The following is an 18,457-nucleotide window of genomic DNA, read 5'->3' as shown; positions in this document are numbered from 1 at the left end:
AACTCCTAAAAAAAAAGTCAAGCCGATTCGTTTCGCTGAGCGTAACCTGTAGTGTAATTCAAAGTAGATAACACAAGCTTGGTCACCTGCAGGGCATTCCGAATGCCATTGGAACCGACAGCACTGTCAAACATGTGGAGCAGCAGTTCTCCCTAGAACATAAATGAGTACAGTAAATTGAAACCAGAGCGTGGCTGCTTTCGCAAGCAACGTTTACCATTCCTTCCTTAACTGTATTCTTTATATGAGTTTACCTTGCGAACAGCTAAGCTTGCATTGGCGCCCAGCAAGAAATAATCTCTGGATAGAGCAGGGATGTCTTGAGATGCTTCCAGACTGAGCATCTGCTGCATCTTTATTTCAAACCTGTCGTCGTCCTGCAACAACGTTTATAGATGGTCCAGTTACACAATGTGTGAGAAGTCAACAGAGAGTTTTAGATTGTGGGATGCAAGCCACTTGTGTCCCAGCAAAAATCTAGCACACCTTCTGTACTTCGCTATGCAAATCGCTTGCGTACCCTAATGAATTTTTATATTGCGACAGGCCCGCTGACGACAAAATCAAGACGAGCGAACTTTGGCGACAAGCATGCGATACCAACGGGCTAAGCGTTATCGCCGTAGCGCTACGCCACGTCGTGCAGTTCCCGGCAAAAGATGGCTGGAACCTACAACCGCAGCAGATTCTGGTCTATGACAGCCAGCTGCGTAGCCGACCAGCACTTTCAGTGGCACGAGGGTGCTCTTTCAACCCTCTAACTGGCAGCTCAACAAAACGGTTGACCTTACAAAAATATCTGCAAACACTATACAAAACCAGACACTAGCTTGTGCCTTTCAACTTACTTTATGTACCTGCTCAACAGTGGTAGTCACAAAAATGTCGACCTTGACCAGCAGCAGTTGTGTTGCTTACAAAACTCGAAGACGTCGTCGGTATCGTCTTAGTGGACGTGGTGGTCATATTATCGCTAATGCGATTTTTCCCCTTTGTTTAAGAAAGCTGTTATTTTTTTCTCCATTGAGTTGCATCTCACGAACACATATTTACCTTGTCAAAGCAAGTACCAAACAGAAGTTTTGCACCATAAATTTGCCTCTCACCAGCTGGTCAACAATATTTTCGTCCCACTGTATCGGACTTAGTATTCCGAAAAACCCTTTTCATATTGCATTTGGTGTTTATATGAACAATATAAAGAAGAAATAAAGCGATAAAAACATTCTAGGTCAGGTCTTTCTTCTCTTGCCAGTTAAAGGGTTAAACTTTTGTCGCGTATGAAGCAGGTCGGCAGAGAAGCTATGGAGCCCCGTACGCACCTCGGCGGACTTGGTGTTTTGCATTCTGGCTAGCGCGTAGAGGATGTAAGCCTCCAGGGCCGCGTCCAGCCACAGTTCTTTCCAGGTGTGGAAGCTGACGAGGCCGCCAATCCACTGTCCGGAGCCGCGCGTTGTCATACGAATGAAACAGGATAGGGTCCTTAAATAATGTGACATTTACTAAAAGCTCGCATTCTCGACTCATAGGGTGTGCCGTTTTTCAAAAATCTTATCTGTTGAAAAAAGAAGAAGTGCGTACATGGTCTGTCCTGGAGCAGAATTGACTCATTCATTCGTTGCAACTACAAAGACTTATGACGAAATATTGATGAAGATAACAGGTATTTATAATATTGTAAGTATTATGCATAAAACATTCTTACGCTCCGAGTTGCAAATAGGTTATTAGTAAGGCAACCGTAAAATGTGACAGTCAAGCTGTAGTATCTGGGAGCGAAAGGGTTCTAGTTTGCCTCTACTAACAACAAACAAACGGCTAGCAGTTTTTCCTCCCTAGGCGATTTGCCTAGGCGACTGGTCAAGTATACATAACCGAACGTCCACGTAACACTGAATATGGCGGAGTTTACCCTTTTCTCTCGGTGCCGACTATTAAACAACAGTCCTCAGAATGGCGAAACCAACAGCCCTCGAGAGCTAAAAAGGCTTTTGGCAATGTCCCGACTCACTTGCTTTAAGACGTGTCTGTAAACGATCGACTCGGCCTGCTTCCTCGCGTCCAAGGAAAGGTTGTAACGTGTCAGGTATGAACTTGGGAGAAACACGATGCCCTCGCTTTCACAGGGCTCTGCTCCAGCCGGCGTTATGATGATATCTGTAAAAACGAAGACGCGATTGTTACATTCATCCGCAAGAAAGTGCATGTAAGTGACTACACTGCAGTCGTTCATTAAATCAGCTTAGACAGGGAAGTATCCACGCACAACCCCCTTTTCAGTCATTTGATGGGGAAAAAAAGTTAAATATTACAGGAAAAAATACACGCCAAACTTGCGTGTACCAAGACTACTTTCATCGTAAGCGTAGCTGTTTTGTTATTGCAGAAGCGTAAACTAGTTTTGCATCTTAATATTCCTCTTACGTAAGCCCTCAAGAAATTTAACAATCACTGAAACTACGAGACCCAGAGAAGAAGTTCGATGAGTTTCGTAAATTTGTTGTACCCATTTATACAGATATGTCAATATTGCTACGTGTTTCTCCTCTGTAACTGTTCAATGAAATGCACGTGGCAGGCAACGTGATGCTATATAATTTTTCTTCAGTATAAACAACAAAGACAACAACAACGACGATGATGACGACGGTGAATGCTCTGTGACCAGGCCAATGTCGGCTTCCCTACGGAATGGCCTCGTCAAAAGTTTCAGCAAACGATGGGGAGCCCGATACGCCGTTCTGTTCTCCCAAGGCACCATTCAATAATATATAGAGGTGAGAGCAATAAACCTCCATTTACGCTGCATCAAAGAGGCGTGCGTTAAAGGCCGCTGAGGAAGCCAACTCCTGAGCTGCCGGTGCCGCCAGTAAGAGGTGGTGGCGCTTTCTAAAACGCAGGCTACTGCGGACAAGTGCTACACGAACGTGGAATTAATTATGTGTGTCAACGAAGCAAACTCCTTCTTTATTCAAAATTCTAGCCACACGGCGCACCACTTCTTGTAAAAGCTCTACGGTGTCATTATCTGACCCTCCACCAAACAATATCTGAACTTTCGTTCTCGCGTTTGAGTCCTGAACGAGAAAAAACAGCAATTAAATGGCTCAAGGATTACTAATCATATGAAGACGGCGAAGATGGAGCCGCGTGAAGCATTCTATATATAACCGGAGGCTTTCGACTTCATATGGTTGGTACAAAAAAGCATGCGATATGCGAATCGCTGCTCGTCAAGAAAAAGAAATACGAGCATTTTTCTTTTTCTTTCGCTGAGGTTAGAGGGGGCTGCCTTTGAGGCGAGCTGCTGCAACGTCCGTACCTAGCTTAGGAAGCGGGTAGCGAGTCCGAAAATACTTCTCGTAGAGTTCGAGGCAGGTGTTGGTGGTCTGCAGGGCAAACTCTGCCCGAGTGTGAGAAGATGGCTCGTACCACACTTTCGCCTGGAAAAAAAAAGTTTATGCGCGTTAACTTCGTTGACATTGTTAACATCGTCACAGCGATCTGTGACGTACGCGATTGTGACGTCCGGTGGCAATACAAAGAAAAAGAACAACATGCATGCATAAAAAATAAAAGATGGCAAGGGAATGGAAATTGTGCTAGTAATATTACTCAGTAACCGGCCAAAGTTATTGTGGGAATTCTTTCAAAGATTTCGTAGGCAGCGCTGCAGTGAAATGCATTATCAGGGACGGAATCTGCAGGCACGACCCTTTTAGGAAAAAACAAGTCCTCGAAGTCTTTCATCCTGCGACCAGTTGATAATTGGTATTTCCTCGAAATGTTCACGACAAGATAACTCAAAGCCTTTGTTCCAGACATCTCGCCCAAATAGCGGGAATAGCGACAGCTTCCATACCATTCTTCGCGAACACTTACTTTCGAATGTGGCCTAACAAATCCTCAGGACCGATCGTATTGAATAAATAAAGAGAGTCTAAACCAAGAGCTAGGGTTATGGTAACCACTGCAGCTACATAACTGTACAACTACACCCATTTATTTTGGCTTTTTTCCAGCGTAATGCGAATTTATTCAGAACGTGTGGAAAAGAGCGGAGTATACAGGGGATGCAAACTTAAGTTGCTGTGCAACAAGTTTGGGAGAAAGTCCACGTATTTTCAAGTAGCCCCGCAAAAGCAAAAGTCACACAAGATACTAAGCGCATTTCAAACCATTTACCTACACTGTAGGTTACTCCACGGTAGAAAGAGGAACTGACTTACGATTCCTGTTCCAATGTTCTTGAAGTCAGTGACAGCAAACCCCAGCAGATAGGTCGGAATTGGAGGGGTGCGAACAAAGACGTCGTTCACATAGTCGTTGTGGTTGGTACTAAGTAAAAAGAGAGGTAGAAGTAATGTTCGATAAGGAAATACAGTGGCGGCGACCGGCCTTTTTATCGCATGCGTGCGTGGGGGCCGGAATGTGTCCATGTGAATGATCAAGAAAACAAGTGAAGAAGTCTGACGATACTACACATTCTTGTCAACGGCGTGCCACTTAATTAGCACTAGTGGTGTTTGTGTGTGTGTGTGTTCCTATTTGTGTTATCTGCATTATCTGCATTGCATCTGTTATCAACAAGGTTCTCCAATATTTTAATAATGTCACGGGAGCATCGACCGCCATATCGGTCTGCTAGACTATTCCATTGAACCTGGAGTAGTCCCTGCCATTTACCAGTGCATCTATCGTAGCCATTGTGCAAATAAGCAGCAGGGGATACGTGGAGCTCAGTGGAATAAGCTAACAGAAAATGCTCTTTGCTCTGCGCGCATGCACCTAGCCGTCGCTGGTTATTTGTTGAGACATGACTGAAAAAAGGCATGCATCTCTTGTTGACGCTGATATAAATAAATAGTTTTCGGATGTGTTCACGTATAAAAATATAACACACTTTATCTGATGCGCCTACTGTGCGCGGCGCTTCTGGTACGTTTGATGCGGTGAAACTTGTATTAGCGCTTGCATAAAAAAGAAAAAAAGAAATGGTAGGCCACCCTAATCTTTGACTCAGGTGCCTCTTAGTGGCACTCGCACCTCGGCGTTGGTGTTCTTTAGACGAACGCAACGCGCGAACCGAACTCGGAGGCAGCGGCTTTAATTAATTCTAATTACTCCATACCCTTCCGTAACTCATCTTGTAGCTCAAATTATGCAGTGATACCGTACCTATAAGGAAACCCATAAACTTTGTACTGTGCTTTTGTTTGTCTATTTTTTTCTGATTTATTTTGAATTTCGTCCTCGGTCGTCTCAGGAGGTGAACCGGAAGTGCTGCGCAAGAAACAAGGGTGTCACTCGATGCTCATGCCACTAAAAAAAGAAAAAAGAAAGAAAAAGAGGCGGAAGGCGAGGCGAGGTCTGCTTACGCTGTCTATTGTGGTCCAGCATTTCATTTCTTACTCACAAAAGTAATAGGGCAACTTGAGCGAGCAACGTTGCAGTGTGGTACATTCTTAAAGGGGTTCAACATTACCCGCACAAGAAGCACACAGTGCTTCTTGTGCGGGTAATGTATCATTGCACGACGAGCTGCTTTACGCTCTCGCGGGTCGCTCTGCACTCGCTGCCAGCCATTATAACGACGTACCTCATTTCAATCTTGAATATGGGCATGCTAGCGATGGAGCTGAAGTCCTTGCGCCTCAGTATCTCCACATCAAAGGTGGCCCGGAAAGAAGGCTCGTCGAAGCACGGGAAGACGCGGCGTGCGTACGTTGGCTTCATGCGCGTGAGAGCCATCCAACTAGACGACGAATGTGGAAAGGAGAGGGGTAAATACGTAACGCCGTAACGTTTTGTTGGTTATGAGACAAAATGACAACGCCGTGCTCTCACGACAAAAACGCTCTGATGGTGACGATGTTGACGACCAAAATGATAACACTTCGTCAGTGGGAAACAAGGAAAGTCCCCACGACGTCAAGTATTGCTTAGAAGCGAAACAGAAATTAAGCATCAAATAAATAATTAGTGTATTGGTACACATAAAGGCTGCGAACTCAAACTATATAGAACACTCGCATACGAGAGGCACCCCGCTGTCAGTTCATTCCAAAAGCAAAAAATCAACTTCTATAGATCTGTTTTTGTGATGGAGTGCTATGCTGGTGTATTGCTTCGTATTACTGGTTACGCATATGTCTGTGAAGCTTTTCGAAAGGCTGTAAGCCGTTAGTCAGCCTTTTGGAAGGCTTGTATTGTGTGATTTTCGAACACTTTCTTTTTGTCCACAGAGTGGCGTTAAGCTGCAGCTGTATTCAGCCAAAGTACATTGATATCCAAGTGTTTCAGATCGGTGATGAGTTAGTTTTACGGGAAGAAAAAAAAACGCAATATTACGCAAGCTCACCCTTCCGACCCGTTCTTGTGCTTGTAGGACACCTTGTAGAGCCCTTTAGGCCAGCTGCTCACCCTTCCAACGTAACTGATGGAGATGTTGTAAATGACTTGCGCGTGCAGAAAACTCGCCAGCTCAAGTGTCACCTGCTGCGTGCTATTGTTGACCTCGACACGACGCACTTGGATGTCGTGCACGGCGCTTCTGTTGGCCGCCACCACGTTGAAGGACACCTTTGCGTTGTTCACCTGTGAAAACCATTCGCCCAAGATTTGCAAGACAAGCGAGACAGTCGCCTCAACCGGAAAGGGAGAGCTGGCATTCGCGTTTAGCGTATACGCATGGTGCACAAGAACTGAGTATATAGCGCCGCGAACAAGAAACGAAGCCAGGGCCATATGCGAACAAATCTGCAGGACTTGGTATCTCGAACATGTTAACTGCGCGTAATTATTAGAATGAGAAAGAAAGCAAAATGTCTACCGGTAGCGTTCTAACCAACGTATAGGGGACGATGGTGAGCTATGGTAGGACGGATACTAGGGCGCACTGGTCGTTCCGCGCCAATATATACGATGCAGAGCGAACTGGCGGTTGTTTTCATCTCAATGGCAGTAATAAATACATGAAGCTCTTGCATGGCAGTGTGAGCGTTGACAGTGTCGCAATTATGGTACAGATCTAGCAGCAACTGTCGACCTGCGAGAAGCTGCACGTATAGCCAGCGCCCTCACCTGAATTCCAGCGGCGTGCAGCACCACCTGGCGAGTGCTCTCGACGCACTTGGCGGTGATCTTGACCACGCCGGTGAAGACGAAGCGCGAGCCGTCGTTGTGCGGATGGAGCAGCACGCTGTAGTGTCGCGGAACCAGGTGCTTGGGTAGAGGCGTCGACGCCGCGACCTTATCCTCCCGCTCCATATCGTCCTCGTCACCTGCGATGCGCGGCGTCGTCTGCGACCACGTTTGTTGCGGCTGCTGTTGCTTCCGCTTCTGCTGCGGCTCCGAGAGTGTGGTGACCACTTCTTTCTGCTCCGGGACCGTGATCCTTCTAGCCCGCCCAACTCTTGTCGTCGTGACCCTCTGGCGTCTCCGAGGGTGTCTGGTGGCAGGCGCGGTGCGCCCTCCGGAATGTTGCTTCCTTGGCGTCCGTCTCGGCGAGCGTCGCTCCGCACGAGCGACTGGGTGCCGCCGCGGTGTCGAAGGCCTCTTGGTCACCAGGAGGGGCGCCGCGGCGAGATGGGGCGTAGAACGCGACGGCCACCGGCTGGTCGTTGCGCGCGCTACGGCAACCAACGCGGGAGTCTCGGCCGCGGCGGTGGGCGCCTCGTCGTCGTTCACGGGAGACTCGTAGGCTACGCGCCCCGCGCCGTGCACGTAGGCGAACGCGCCGACGATGGCCAGGATGGCACCGACGAAGCCGACGAGCGCGATGGTGACGTTACGGTTCCCGACGCAAGTGTTCTTGCGAAAGGCGCGGAAGCGGCTCTTCTCGTCGTCCCAGCTCGGCGTGTCGATGGTGTAGCTGCACTGGGGGCGATCGCCCCGCAGCCGCCGCATCTTATCCGCCGAGGAGGACAGCCGCATGCTTTCCTTATTTCTTGGGGTTACGGCAGCGAGGCGATGCCTGCAGGTGAGTGGGGCCAATGATTCAGAGCGTTGCAACTGTACGCTTGTACGATGACGATGATAAACTTAAAGGTTGTGGCACCTGCCCATTCAAGGGTATTTGCCGAGAGTCGGGAGGATTTCAGATCTGTATACTTGGGGTATGAATTTAGATAGATGCAATTATGATAAAGAAAGACAATTAGAATAGAGAATCTTTCTGAAGGAACAATGAAGAATATCTACAAAACAGAACGAGAGAGGTCTTCTGTCACACCCCCCCTCCCCCCCCCCCCCCCGGGTGTATTCGAGGAATTCGAGGATATCAACAATTTCCAGGTGTCTTCAGACGTATATGACACCCCCTCCCCCCCCCCCAGTGGCCCCTTGCACCCGGGGCCCACGGCCCCGCGGCCCTCCCCTTTGCTACGCCATTGGTCCCAGCGCAGAAGCCCCGAAAGACAGCAGCAAAAGAGAGCCCAACGGCAGGTCAAGCAGCCGCTGTGTAATTTGCAAGGTCCTTTTCCTCAGAGAGGAGATACACCTACAGTCCAGTAAGTAGCGATTTGTTGTTTCGAATTCGTTGCAAAAGTATCACAACGAAGAAATCGCCAAAGTGGGGGTGAGACTGGGCATCGCAGACTCGTCTCTGTAACTTCGAACTGACGTAGTTTGCAAAATTTCCAGCTCGAAGAGGGCTGTAACGGCTGTAATTCAGTAGAGCATGTGATACACCTAATTTTGCCGTCAAAAGGGTGCACCTACGAAACCTGACCGAAGCGATATAAAACATCGTTGGAAGGAGAGAAAGCACCAGAGAACTCTGGGTTCAGGCATCCATACTCACCGTAAACTCTGCAAATGACACAGAATCAGTATACATAGAGTTAACATATGCGGTTCACCGGGCGAAGTAAGAATATATCTCAGGCAAGGTTAGAACAACAGCTAGGTATTCTGCCAGGATATTGGAGTGAAGCCTGGGAGCCGAACCAAAAAGGACCTCTCCATGAACGATGAAGAGATGACAACTTCCACCTGTTCCTGACACTGTGAAGTATTAGTAGTTGCTATAACAACGTCTATGTGAAAGTGATTCAAGTGGTCTTGGAGTAAGTCTTTAAGGACATGCCAGGGAAGCTGCTCTGCATTGCTGGGGTATATATCATCATGGTTAATTACGAACGAAATTGAAATACTGCTTACCGTGATTAAATCCTAGATATGTAGATTTAACGGATCCAGTAACGAGTGTGTGACAATTACCTGTGGAGTGTGAAAGCCAGACCATGATATTTCAGAAAGAGAGCTGGCTAACCAATAAAGTTCGATTGGGTTTGTTTCAGCGGACAGTCACATAGCCTTGTGAATATTTTCATAGCGAGCATTTCAAATCTAACTTCTAGGGAAAAAAGTTGTGATTCCATGTAGAGCACGGTGATCGCTACAAACTTCGGTAGCTCCAGATATAAGAGAATCGCTTTTCGTTCCAGCATAAATGGATGATGTAGCTTTTAAGCAGGTGCGCTTAGTAATTCTGACATATCCTAACTCTGGTCTAGGATGGATGTACATGGGGTAAATGATCCCGCATGGGGTACGTGGGGTAAATCATCACCGATGTGTGTCTCCGCATGCCCCATCGGCTATTGCTTGCTCTTCTAAATATATCCACTGAGCGGGAAGCTTTTAAGTTAGGTTTTAAATATGCAGACGTCCCGCTAGGCTTTTAGTCATACATAATTCCAAGATACTCGATTTTTTTTTCAACTTATGGAATAACTGCATGATAGTATGAAAGGGGGGATATTCACAGGCTCTTTTATAGGAAAGACAAAGACGGCGCTCTTGCTTACATTAAAGGTCAAGCGGATACCGTCTGGTGCTTCTTGCAAAGCATTACAAGTGTTCTTTAAGCATTTGTACAGTGACGGAGTATCACCTGCCGAAGCAAAGAACGCTATATAATCGGTGTAAACGTACGTATTTGCGTTGTCATGACAAGGAATGAAATTTGAGCAAGATGTCGAACAAAAGCGGGGATAAAACTGCACCTTGGGGAAAACCTCGGGCTCGTTTGTATTTTCCCGACAAACTCTCACTTCGTAGGTTGTAGAATTTGCTGCCCGGCAACAACTCAGCAGAACACGCTAGAAAGCATACAGGCAAGTCAATGTCGTGCATCATTTCCGAGTATTCTACACTGTCGCACACTTCAGAAACATCCAGAGTAACTGGAGCAGCATATTGTCGGTGGCGTCGTGCCAACTGAATTCTGCTCTCCAGGTGGACGTGGGCGAACCAGATCGACATCCCTGGCCTAAATCCAATGTAGCAAGTTGCCCAGGGACGCCGCCGTCCTCAGTAGGAACACGGCTGCTCGCATTCATAATCGCCTCTGCAAGTCTATTGCGGTATCTATTTTGAAGCCACACTGTGGGCTTCCCGAAAACGCATAACAGATATAAGTTCGTCAGTTTTGGAGAAGGAGCTAGGATGTAGAGCGTAGGCTTAATTCGAAGTTTAGGAGTGTCCAGGAATTTGAATTTTGACCCGTGGGATACAATGCATCAGGCGAGGAACGAGGCGCAGTCCACACCACGCATTGGCAGCTCTCGAAGCCATTCCACTAAAATGATAAAGGCATTTGACTCTGATCGAGGGAATTCTACATCATGTTTCGTGTGATAACGTAGGCTGTTGAGCGCGGCAAAAGGGAACGGTGGAAGAAAATGAAATAACTTGTACTCACGGTTCGCAACGACCGCCGCGCTCTGCAAGCTTCTTTTCTTCTTCTGCTGAGTCACATGCCTGCTTGCACGCGGTAAGAAATAATAATGATAAAGAATTGAGTTCAGATACTGTGCTTTCGGTAAGACGTGAATCTGCACCGTGATCATAGTATACTTTCTTGTTTCCCGTATTATTTTGTAACAGTAAAGGTAAACGTAAAGTTTGCGAAGACGGCGTGTTTTCGGTTAGTTCTTTCTTTTCGAACAGATGAAGTGTCTCTCTTAAAGAACTTATTGAACGAACTAGGCCCTAAGATAGTCGCCGTCATGGCACGCCCCGCAGTGTCGAAGCAGTCATCTTTCTTTTGGTTCGGGTGACTTTCTTATCAATTCGTTGCCGAATTTTCGGTATCGCGGCAAGCTAGTGCGTAGTTCGAAACGCTAATGTATTGAACTGACTTAAGGTTTCTGGGTGGTGGGGGGTGGGGGGAGCTTCGTGCTTCCAAATGAACGTCCTGGCCGAGTTTTTAAGCTTAAAGAGGCAGAACCGGCGACAGTGGCGATTGCAACGTAGAAGACCGCCGGCAGCTGCGTCGACAACAGAGACTCCACCGAGGAAAATATCCTAGGAGGAAAACCAGTAAATTTGGTTTATTTTTAAAACGGAGTGAAAAAAAAGTTCAAGGAAATTTAAGAAATAATGCAGAGACAAGCAAATGATCGTGATCACGCAGGGACCAAGTTGGTCGAAGTTTTATTTGTCTGCTGCTGATTCATCATCGCCATCATCATAATCAATATCATCATCATCATCATCGTCGTTATCGTCATCTTTTTTTTTCTAAGTAGTTCTGAAACAAATCCATGCTAATGAAAGGCTAAAAGATATGAATTTTCTATATTACTTAGGGGACAAAATAGATCTCAAATCCGAATACTTACCATATAGATGTCCAGGTCTTCAATTAACGTTACCTCCATCTTTTCTCAGTAGCTTGCACGACCATTTAAAATGTTGGCTTGCCCATAGAAAAAAGGAAACTCACACAAATATACTGCTTTCGCGGTGAATTTATTTCTATGACACACCAAAAAATATACAGCATACTTTAACGAAGAAGGAGCGCTGTATCACCACTCAAGGTTGAGGAGCGCGTTGAACAAACTGTGACGACGAGCAGTACTGCAGCAAAGAAATAGCAAGCGCTGAACGGCGCTCTGCTTATCTGTCGAGGTCTCGCCGTGTCTCTCTTTCCGTAGTTTCTCGCCTCTGCAGAGAAGACTGATTGTCATCGCATCGGTAAGGGTGCGAGCCCACTCAGGGCTCCAAAGGCAGCGTGTCCGGAACTCGCTACAACGCCGTTCGTATACACACAAATACACGCACACAATTTAGGGGCTTGGAAATTCACGGTATAGGGCTGCGCAGCAGACAAGCACGGAATTTTTGGAAATAAAGCTCTTCAATGTTCTGAAAACGACACGCATTCGCTTGTTTATTCACTAAAAGACCCGGAGCGTGAGAAGAGGAACAGGATGAGGTAGGGATCCCCCAAGTGCTCATTTCGAAGGAAAACTTCTAACCTCTAAATGGCCTAAAATGAAACCACTCATTCGATGAACCGTGTATTTAACAAAACATTACGATTTCACAACTGAAAGGTTCCTTCACACGTAACGTGAGAGATACCGACAAAAGACTTTGACTCGTGATTGTACACAAGTTGTAAGCAATGGTGATGGATGCGAGACAGAGATCCCGTCACTCAAAAAAAGATAGAAACGTAGGCACAACCGCCGCTCACTTTTTGCGCACAAACAACTCCAGGCGTAACGTCAATTTCCTTTCCGCTCAGTCAACGCTGAAGCACAGACATCTATCGCGGGCAGATTTTGCGCAGCTCCATGCGAACGAACGGCACAACAGTCGACACGAGGCAGTTATTCCCGGTGGCTCGTAACTACCAGCGAGACATCCTGCCAGCGAATGCACATTCAAGCGTTTAATCATGCGTACGCAAATCACGAAGAGGACTTCAACAGCAAGACTTCACATTTAGATGACTTTCGTTCAGACTGAATCAAACGACATCTAGTAACAGCTCGCTGATCGGCCTACGTCAAAGTCTTTCTGTTATGTGAAACAGGCTTTGAGGAATTTGCTTAGGTCACGACGAACACTTACGTGGTAAACTTACCATCCCCTTAAACGTTGGGCTTGAGTACTAGGGGTAAGATACTAATATTCACTCGTATCATAGTGTTCTACTCCCTTCTTTTCATACCGGAGAAACCAGTCACCAAACGGCGTTCTACACAATGCGCTCGCACGGAGATAAAGGGCACAACAACATTTCGTATACTGAGTATGCTTTTACAAAAGCTACAACAATAACAAAACGCATTCTCTTATAACAGTGGTCATTTAACAAACTTGATGAGAATATCAACGCCCACACGTTTTTGAGAGATCTTGTTTACGAAAGTACTTTTGATAACATTCCTTTTCCTTTCTTATTGCAGGCAGTTGCACTGCCTTCTTTGCATTATACTCCAAAAAGCTCGTTGCACTCCCACACACGATAGCACAAAACTGCGCAGGCAGGGATATGCATTCGGCACATAATGCACTCACTCACATGTATATACTTAGACCCAAAGGCAATACTTATCAGGAGCGCTTCTTAACAGCAGTAGCGAGCGTATTGCATGAGTTTTAGCATAAAACAAGAACCTCGGAGGGCAGTTTTAGAATCATTCGCGCCACTCTCACAGTAGCGAGGTTACAATGCTACGTGAACGACAAGGTACTGTGCTTCATGCTCTGAACTATCTAGAAATCTTCTGTCACGCAATGAGCTACGTACTCTCTCAGACACAAGCACAACTTACAGGCGCAAAATGGCTCTAGCCGTTTTGGGCAGGGCTTCAAGCAGTGCCCGTCAAAACAAACGGCAAGACCTGTATTTGTTTCTCGAACAAGCTAGAGAGTCTAGTATTGAAGAAGCCATGAAACATTCTTATTGGCATATTTCGGTGTCTCGCAGATTGATGTCGATTCCGTTACGTCAGCACGGTTTTTCTGACACAGCAGAAATTATCCTGATGCTACAAATGCGATAACGTGACATCAATTTTCACTAGGGGTTTAGAAGGACCCTTAATCACTAACTTTGTGTCACAAATTATGTTTCACACAGCTTTGAATATCGTAAAGTTACTCGCAGTCTTGCTAGATCAACTTTACCAAGTGGACTGCAAAACGAGTGAAAATAAATGATGGTCCTATTACCTCTTTGTTCACTGAACTCCCTAGTTTGTTCGAGAGGGCCCACCTTAGCCTTGGTGAGGCCCTTGTGTGATGACTAGAACCCTTTCAGGTTAACATATGACTGATGAAAAACAGCTGAAAAACGATATGCACAAATGTAGTGTTGATACGTGAAGCCTACTTGATGAGCTGTACTCATAGGTTAAGATATGTCGCCAAGATGAAATCACCCACGATACAACTGCGCATCTCCTGTCAAGTATTTGTCCCAGCTAATTCAAAGTGTTGTCTTCGGATAGTTACACTACCCCCACATAAACCATATTATGAATTAAGGGAAATGGTCACGCAAGAAGTGATGTAAACCCGGATTTCTATTTGGTAGTCCTCGAATAAATTTTTGCGAATATACTATCTGGAAAGCTGCAAAATCTTATAAATTCAGTCAGTTTCTGAAGCATACTTGTTAATATATGTTCGTTAGAATAGATTCGAATGAAGCATATTTGTTAAGATATGTTGCAGGGAATGAATACTATGACAAGCATGTGCTTTTGATATGACTTTTAGATACGATGCTCTAGAGTGAATACACATTTCACAAAATGTCCAGAAAGACTATGCCGCACAAGGTGGCAGCCAGTGTATTCACATTTTACATTAGCCAGTGTGAGCTGTATGGTTGCATTGCACAAAATTTCTGCGAATATTATTTAGCGTAACTCGTTTACGGGCCTATCCACGTCGATGCAATGACCGTATCTCCATCCGAGTCCCTTTATTCTTGGTCACGATTAAATTGTAGGTATATCTAAGCCAGTTACAGAAAATAACTTTTCTAAATACTATGTGAATGTGATCGCACGTTCCACAAAACCGACTGTGCGAAGACACATCACACCCGACAAACAATGCAGCTTACCGCCACTCTCTCGAGCTATCTTGTCTGCAGTTACATTTGTCAACGATCAATAATAAAAAGGAAATAACCTTTATGTCTAAAATAGATGAAAGTAAATGAAATAAGTGCACTAAACATATAAAGCACTTGGTCAGTAATTAACAGGGCACTCCGATCTGTATTTACCTCATAACACAACACTATTATAGCCCCTACACAAATTCTCTTTCTGCAGTTTTATCATTTGGACTTGTGCACACTTAACGGAAATTTCAAACATGTGTATATAATTAGCTACACAGTGCCGTTTGCCTGCTTAATTTCTCACAGATGTAAGCAAATATTATATATACGGGAAAGGAAAGGTTAGTCCTCAGTACTGAATAGTGCCTCGCCTTATAAACTGAACACAATAAAACGTATGAATTGTACAGCATAAGACAATAGTGTTCAACTTCATAAACGCGTGCAACAGTCACCGAGATTCTCTTCAACGCTTATTGAACTAGTCCGTCATGTAAAACCATTATTGTTATTATACCAGCCGCCAACATTCACCTGCCGCCGATTCATGTAAGCGCCGTGCTTTTAGATCAAGCTGGTTGCATGGTTGGTAAACAAAAATGCATACACGTCTAGGTGTGACGGAAGATACATGACATGTCTCTGCGAAAGTAATGCATTTGCCGTAACAAGGATATGATGCGGTTGCATAAGTATACAGGCGGCTGTAAGTGAATTCCCATTCATTCAGCATTTCTCACAAAGAGCGTACTTTCATGTGCACTATAACAGCACCTTCGCAGCACTGTTGTAGTGGCACCTGTTCAAGAATCCAAATAAAGAGAGTGCAGAAAGGAAATTTGTCCAATGGCCGTATCATTCACCTCAACTTGCGTAGAAGAAATAAATAAAGCACCCTGTATGCGGCGCTGGGACTGCGTTGTCTCCAAGTGCAAAATACGTACGCCGTAGTCTGTACTTGAACACCGTATGACTACATTTGCACGTTTTGTAACATTTTCGCAAAACAAACTTCAAATGTTTTGTTCTCTCTTACAGTATTCCTTCATCTTGGTGTCCTGTACTTCGCTCTCAGAGAATTTGCAGACCGAGCGTAAAACAAAATAATTCGACTACTGCCACTTTAAAAACAGGGTTGACACATCGCTTTCGACGTCGCCGCTATTTATGATGCTAACGTTGCCTCTACCACGCATAGGCGTCAGCGACTTGTCTCCGACTCGGCTGCGGAGCGAACGGCGAGGTTTTCACCAGAGATGACGTGAACGGGTTGGTTTCTTTTGCCGAATCCTGATCGTAGTCCCTCAGTGCCGTCACGTCCTTGTAGGCCTTCAGAAAACAAAAAATGAAGTAAACAGAGTGTCAGTGTATTCTTTCACGTTTCATATTTGAGCTGGCACTGCACTGCTTGAAAGAGTAACGCTGCCGAGCAAAAATGTTAACGTGAACAGGCGGGACGTGTAACCTGCGCTCTCTGATTTGAACTGCACTACTTCTTCTTTTTATTTGTTATTTAGGTGAAGTAGGTGGGTTAATGTACAGACTTGCCTAAATAAAACAAAGCTACCATGCACATATGACTGCAGCTAGTCGTTCTCCGGATTCACCTGCACTGCTTGGGAGCTTGGGAGCTTCGGAGACGTTTTCACTAGTCTTCCAAAGCTTCCTAGCGCCATGCGTTCTTCGACAATGATATTACGCAGAAAAAGATGCTCCTCGGCAATATTTAAGATACCTTATCAGAAACTTCTCGCGCCGGCTCGGAAGCGGTGGAGAGTAAAGCAGGGGCTTTTCAAGCACCTGTTTCTGGCACTTGCTCGTACGCTACTGGTTTAGGATGACAAGTACTATTTTAGGCTATTTGTTGCCTCGGTAGCGTTAATGACGCCGATGACCACTATTGCCGAAATGTGATTACGTTTATTCGAGGGACGGCGCTGCCCTCAATTTGCACAATTCAAGGCAGCGCTTCGAGAGAAGGGACGTTTGTAAACTTTCTCGTAGAAGCTGACAAGGAGTGGACAGAAGCTGACGACAGATGCGACCCACCTCGAAGTCCTTTCTGATGTGGTCGAGTTGATATGCGCTGTCGGGGCTGACAGCCTGGGCCATGATTCCTTTCGGATTAAAGGCAGCCGCCAGGGACGTCCGGCCGTAGCTTCTTCCCATTTCCTCAGGTGAGTAGGCTTGGCTCAAAACGTTCGTCCTGTATCCCCACTGATCTGGAAGGTAAGCGGCATTGTTAGTAACGTTTCTCAGCACAACGTTTAGCGTAGCGTCGGAGAAGTGACAGCGCTGTCTTGTGTCACCTTTCTGCACGTCTTGTATTTTGTCGCGCTGTTCCAAAAATGAACCAACACCGACTCGCCCAATTTCTATTTATACTGCAGTGTCAGAGAAGACTGAACGATGACTGGAGAGGTCGTGGAAATTCGGCAGCTGCCATTATCGAAATCAAGGTAGACGCCAAAATGAAGAAAATTCATTCACCCCAGCTAGCAAGAACGTTGGCTTAGATTTGGATATGAAGCCTATAGTTACTTGATACAGAATCATTTTAGTAGGAAAATTCTCAAGCCGCTTATTAAGGCCCATTTCGCTCAATTCAGGCGGGTTTGACTTAGTGCTGCTGAGCCGCATTCCACTGTCGGCTTCACCCACCACCGGACCAAGCACAAAACAATAAGATGTCCGCAGGAGGCTGAATCACGCTACCTTCGCATCTAAGTCTTCATTTTGCTGTTTCCTTATTTCTTACCACCAGGCTGAATAGGCAAGGAGGAGAGGGAGGAAGAAAAAAGAGAGAGGAAAGGTAGGGAGCGCGACAAAACAGCTCGCGTTCCGGTTAGCTAGGCCTGCCGTTCCACAATAAATCTCTTAATTGCGAAGGAAATATCGTACAGCGGTATCATGTCCGGTCAACACTGTCTCCGGCATCGTCCCGATCCACTCAGCCCGACGGCAGTCCACGTTAAGTTGGGGAAAGTGGACGAAGAGAAGAAACCCCGTTTTAATACGCAGCGATTGTGCACTTGCCTGGCTGACTACTGTTTCGCGATCCCTGGTTTCCACCTCCGGGTACGCCGAGGAAGCCACCGGGCCCCTGGGTTACGCCAGCGTTCGGCTGTTGTGGCTGCTGCTGGCCACCGCCAGGCTGCTGGCCGTCGCCGAGGTTTTGCTTGGAGAGCGAACGCGCCATCGGGTTGGCCGGAACGCCGTGGGGCGCCAGGTGAGAGGTCTCCTCGACGACGAGGTGCGGCTCGTCCTCGTCGTCGCGAAAGGCCACGAAGCCCCGATCCTTGCGGTAGTAGTTGACGAACACGAACCCGACGAGCACCAGCAGGCAGGCGAACCCGTAGCCTCGGAACGTTATCTGCGTGCCTGCGGCGACACGCGGAGACATAGCGTCGGAATGTGGCGACGAGTCAGTACGCAAGGGCGACAGTTTCGGAGACGCAGAGAGAAACACTTTAATGGAAGCTTGAGGGTGTTCAGTCCTGCTGTGCGCATGTCTGGCTATTTCAGTTGAGGTGTTCAAGGTAAGATAACGAGAAGACGAAAGCGGAAAATAAG

At 46.3% G+C, this 18,457-nt stretch overlaps 1 protein-coding gene across 1 annotated transcript in view; it reads right to left on the bottom strand.

Annotated features, from left to right (window-relative positions):
• Positions 1–11,741: 11,741 nt before the first annotated feature.
• The window catches only part of jef (major facilitator superfamily domain-containing protein 6 jef), a 29,514-nt gene continuing 22,798 nt past the window's right edge, over positions 11,742–18,457 (bottom strand). Inside the window, exons 6-8 of the mRNA XM_055071075.1 lie at positions 17,921–18,265; positions 16,934–17,106; positions 11,742–16,213 (exon numbers count right to left, since the gene is read on the bottom strand). Of these exons, the coding sequence (XP_054927050.1) occupies positions 16,070–16,213; positions 16,934–17,106; positions 17,921–18,265 (662 nt within the window). The 3' untranslated portion in view covers positions 11,742–16,069. The remainder of the gene's footprint in view (positions 16,214–16,933; positions 17,107–17,920; positions 18,266–18,457) is intronic.

The sequence above is a fragment of the Dermacentor andersoni genome, chromosome 5 (genome assembly GCF_023375885.2).
Source record: "Dermacentor andersoni chromosome 5, qqDerAnde1_hic_scaffold, whole genome shotgun sequence".
Classification (NCBI taxonomy): Eukaryota; Metazoa; Arthropoda; class Arachnida; order Ixodida; family Ixodidae; genus Dermacentor; species Dermacentor andersoni.
The sequence above is the reverse complement of the archived record's forward strand: the minus strand, read 5'-3'. Positions and strand labels throughout refer to the sequence as shown.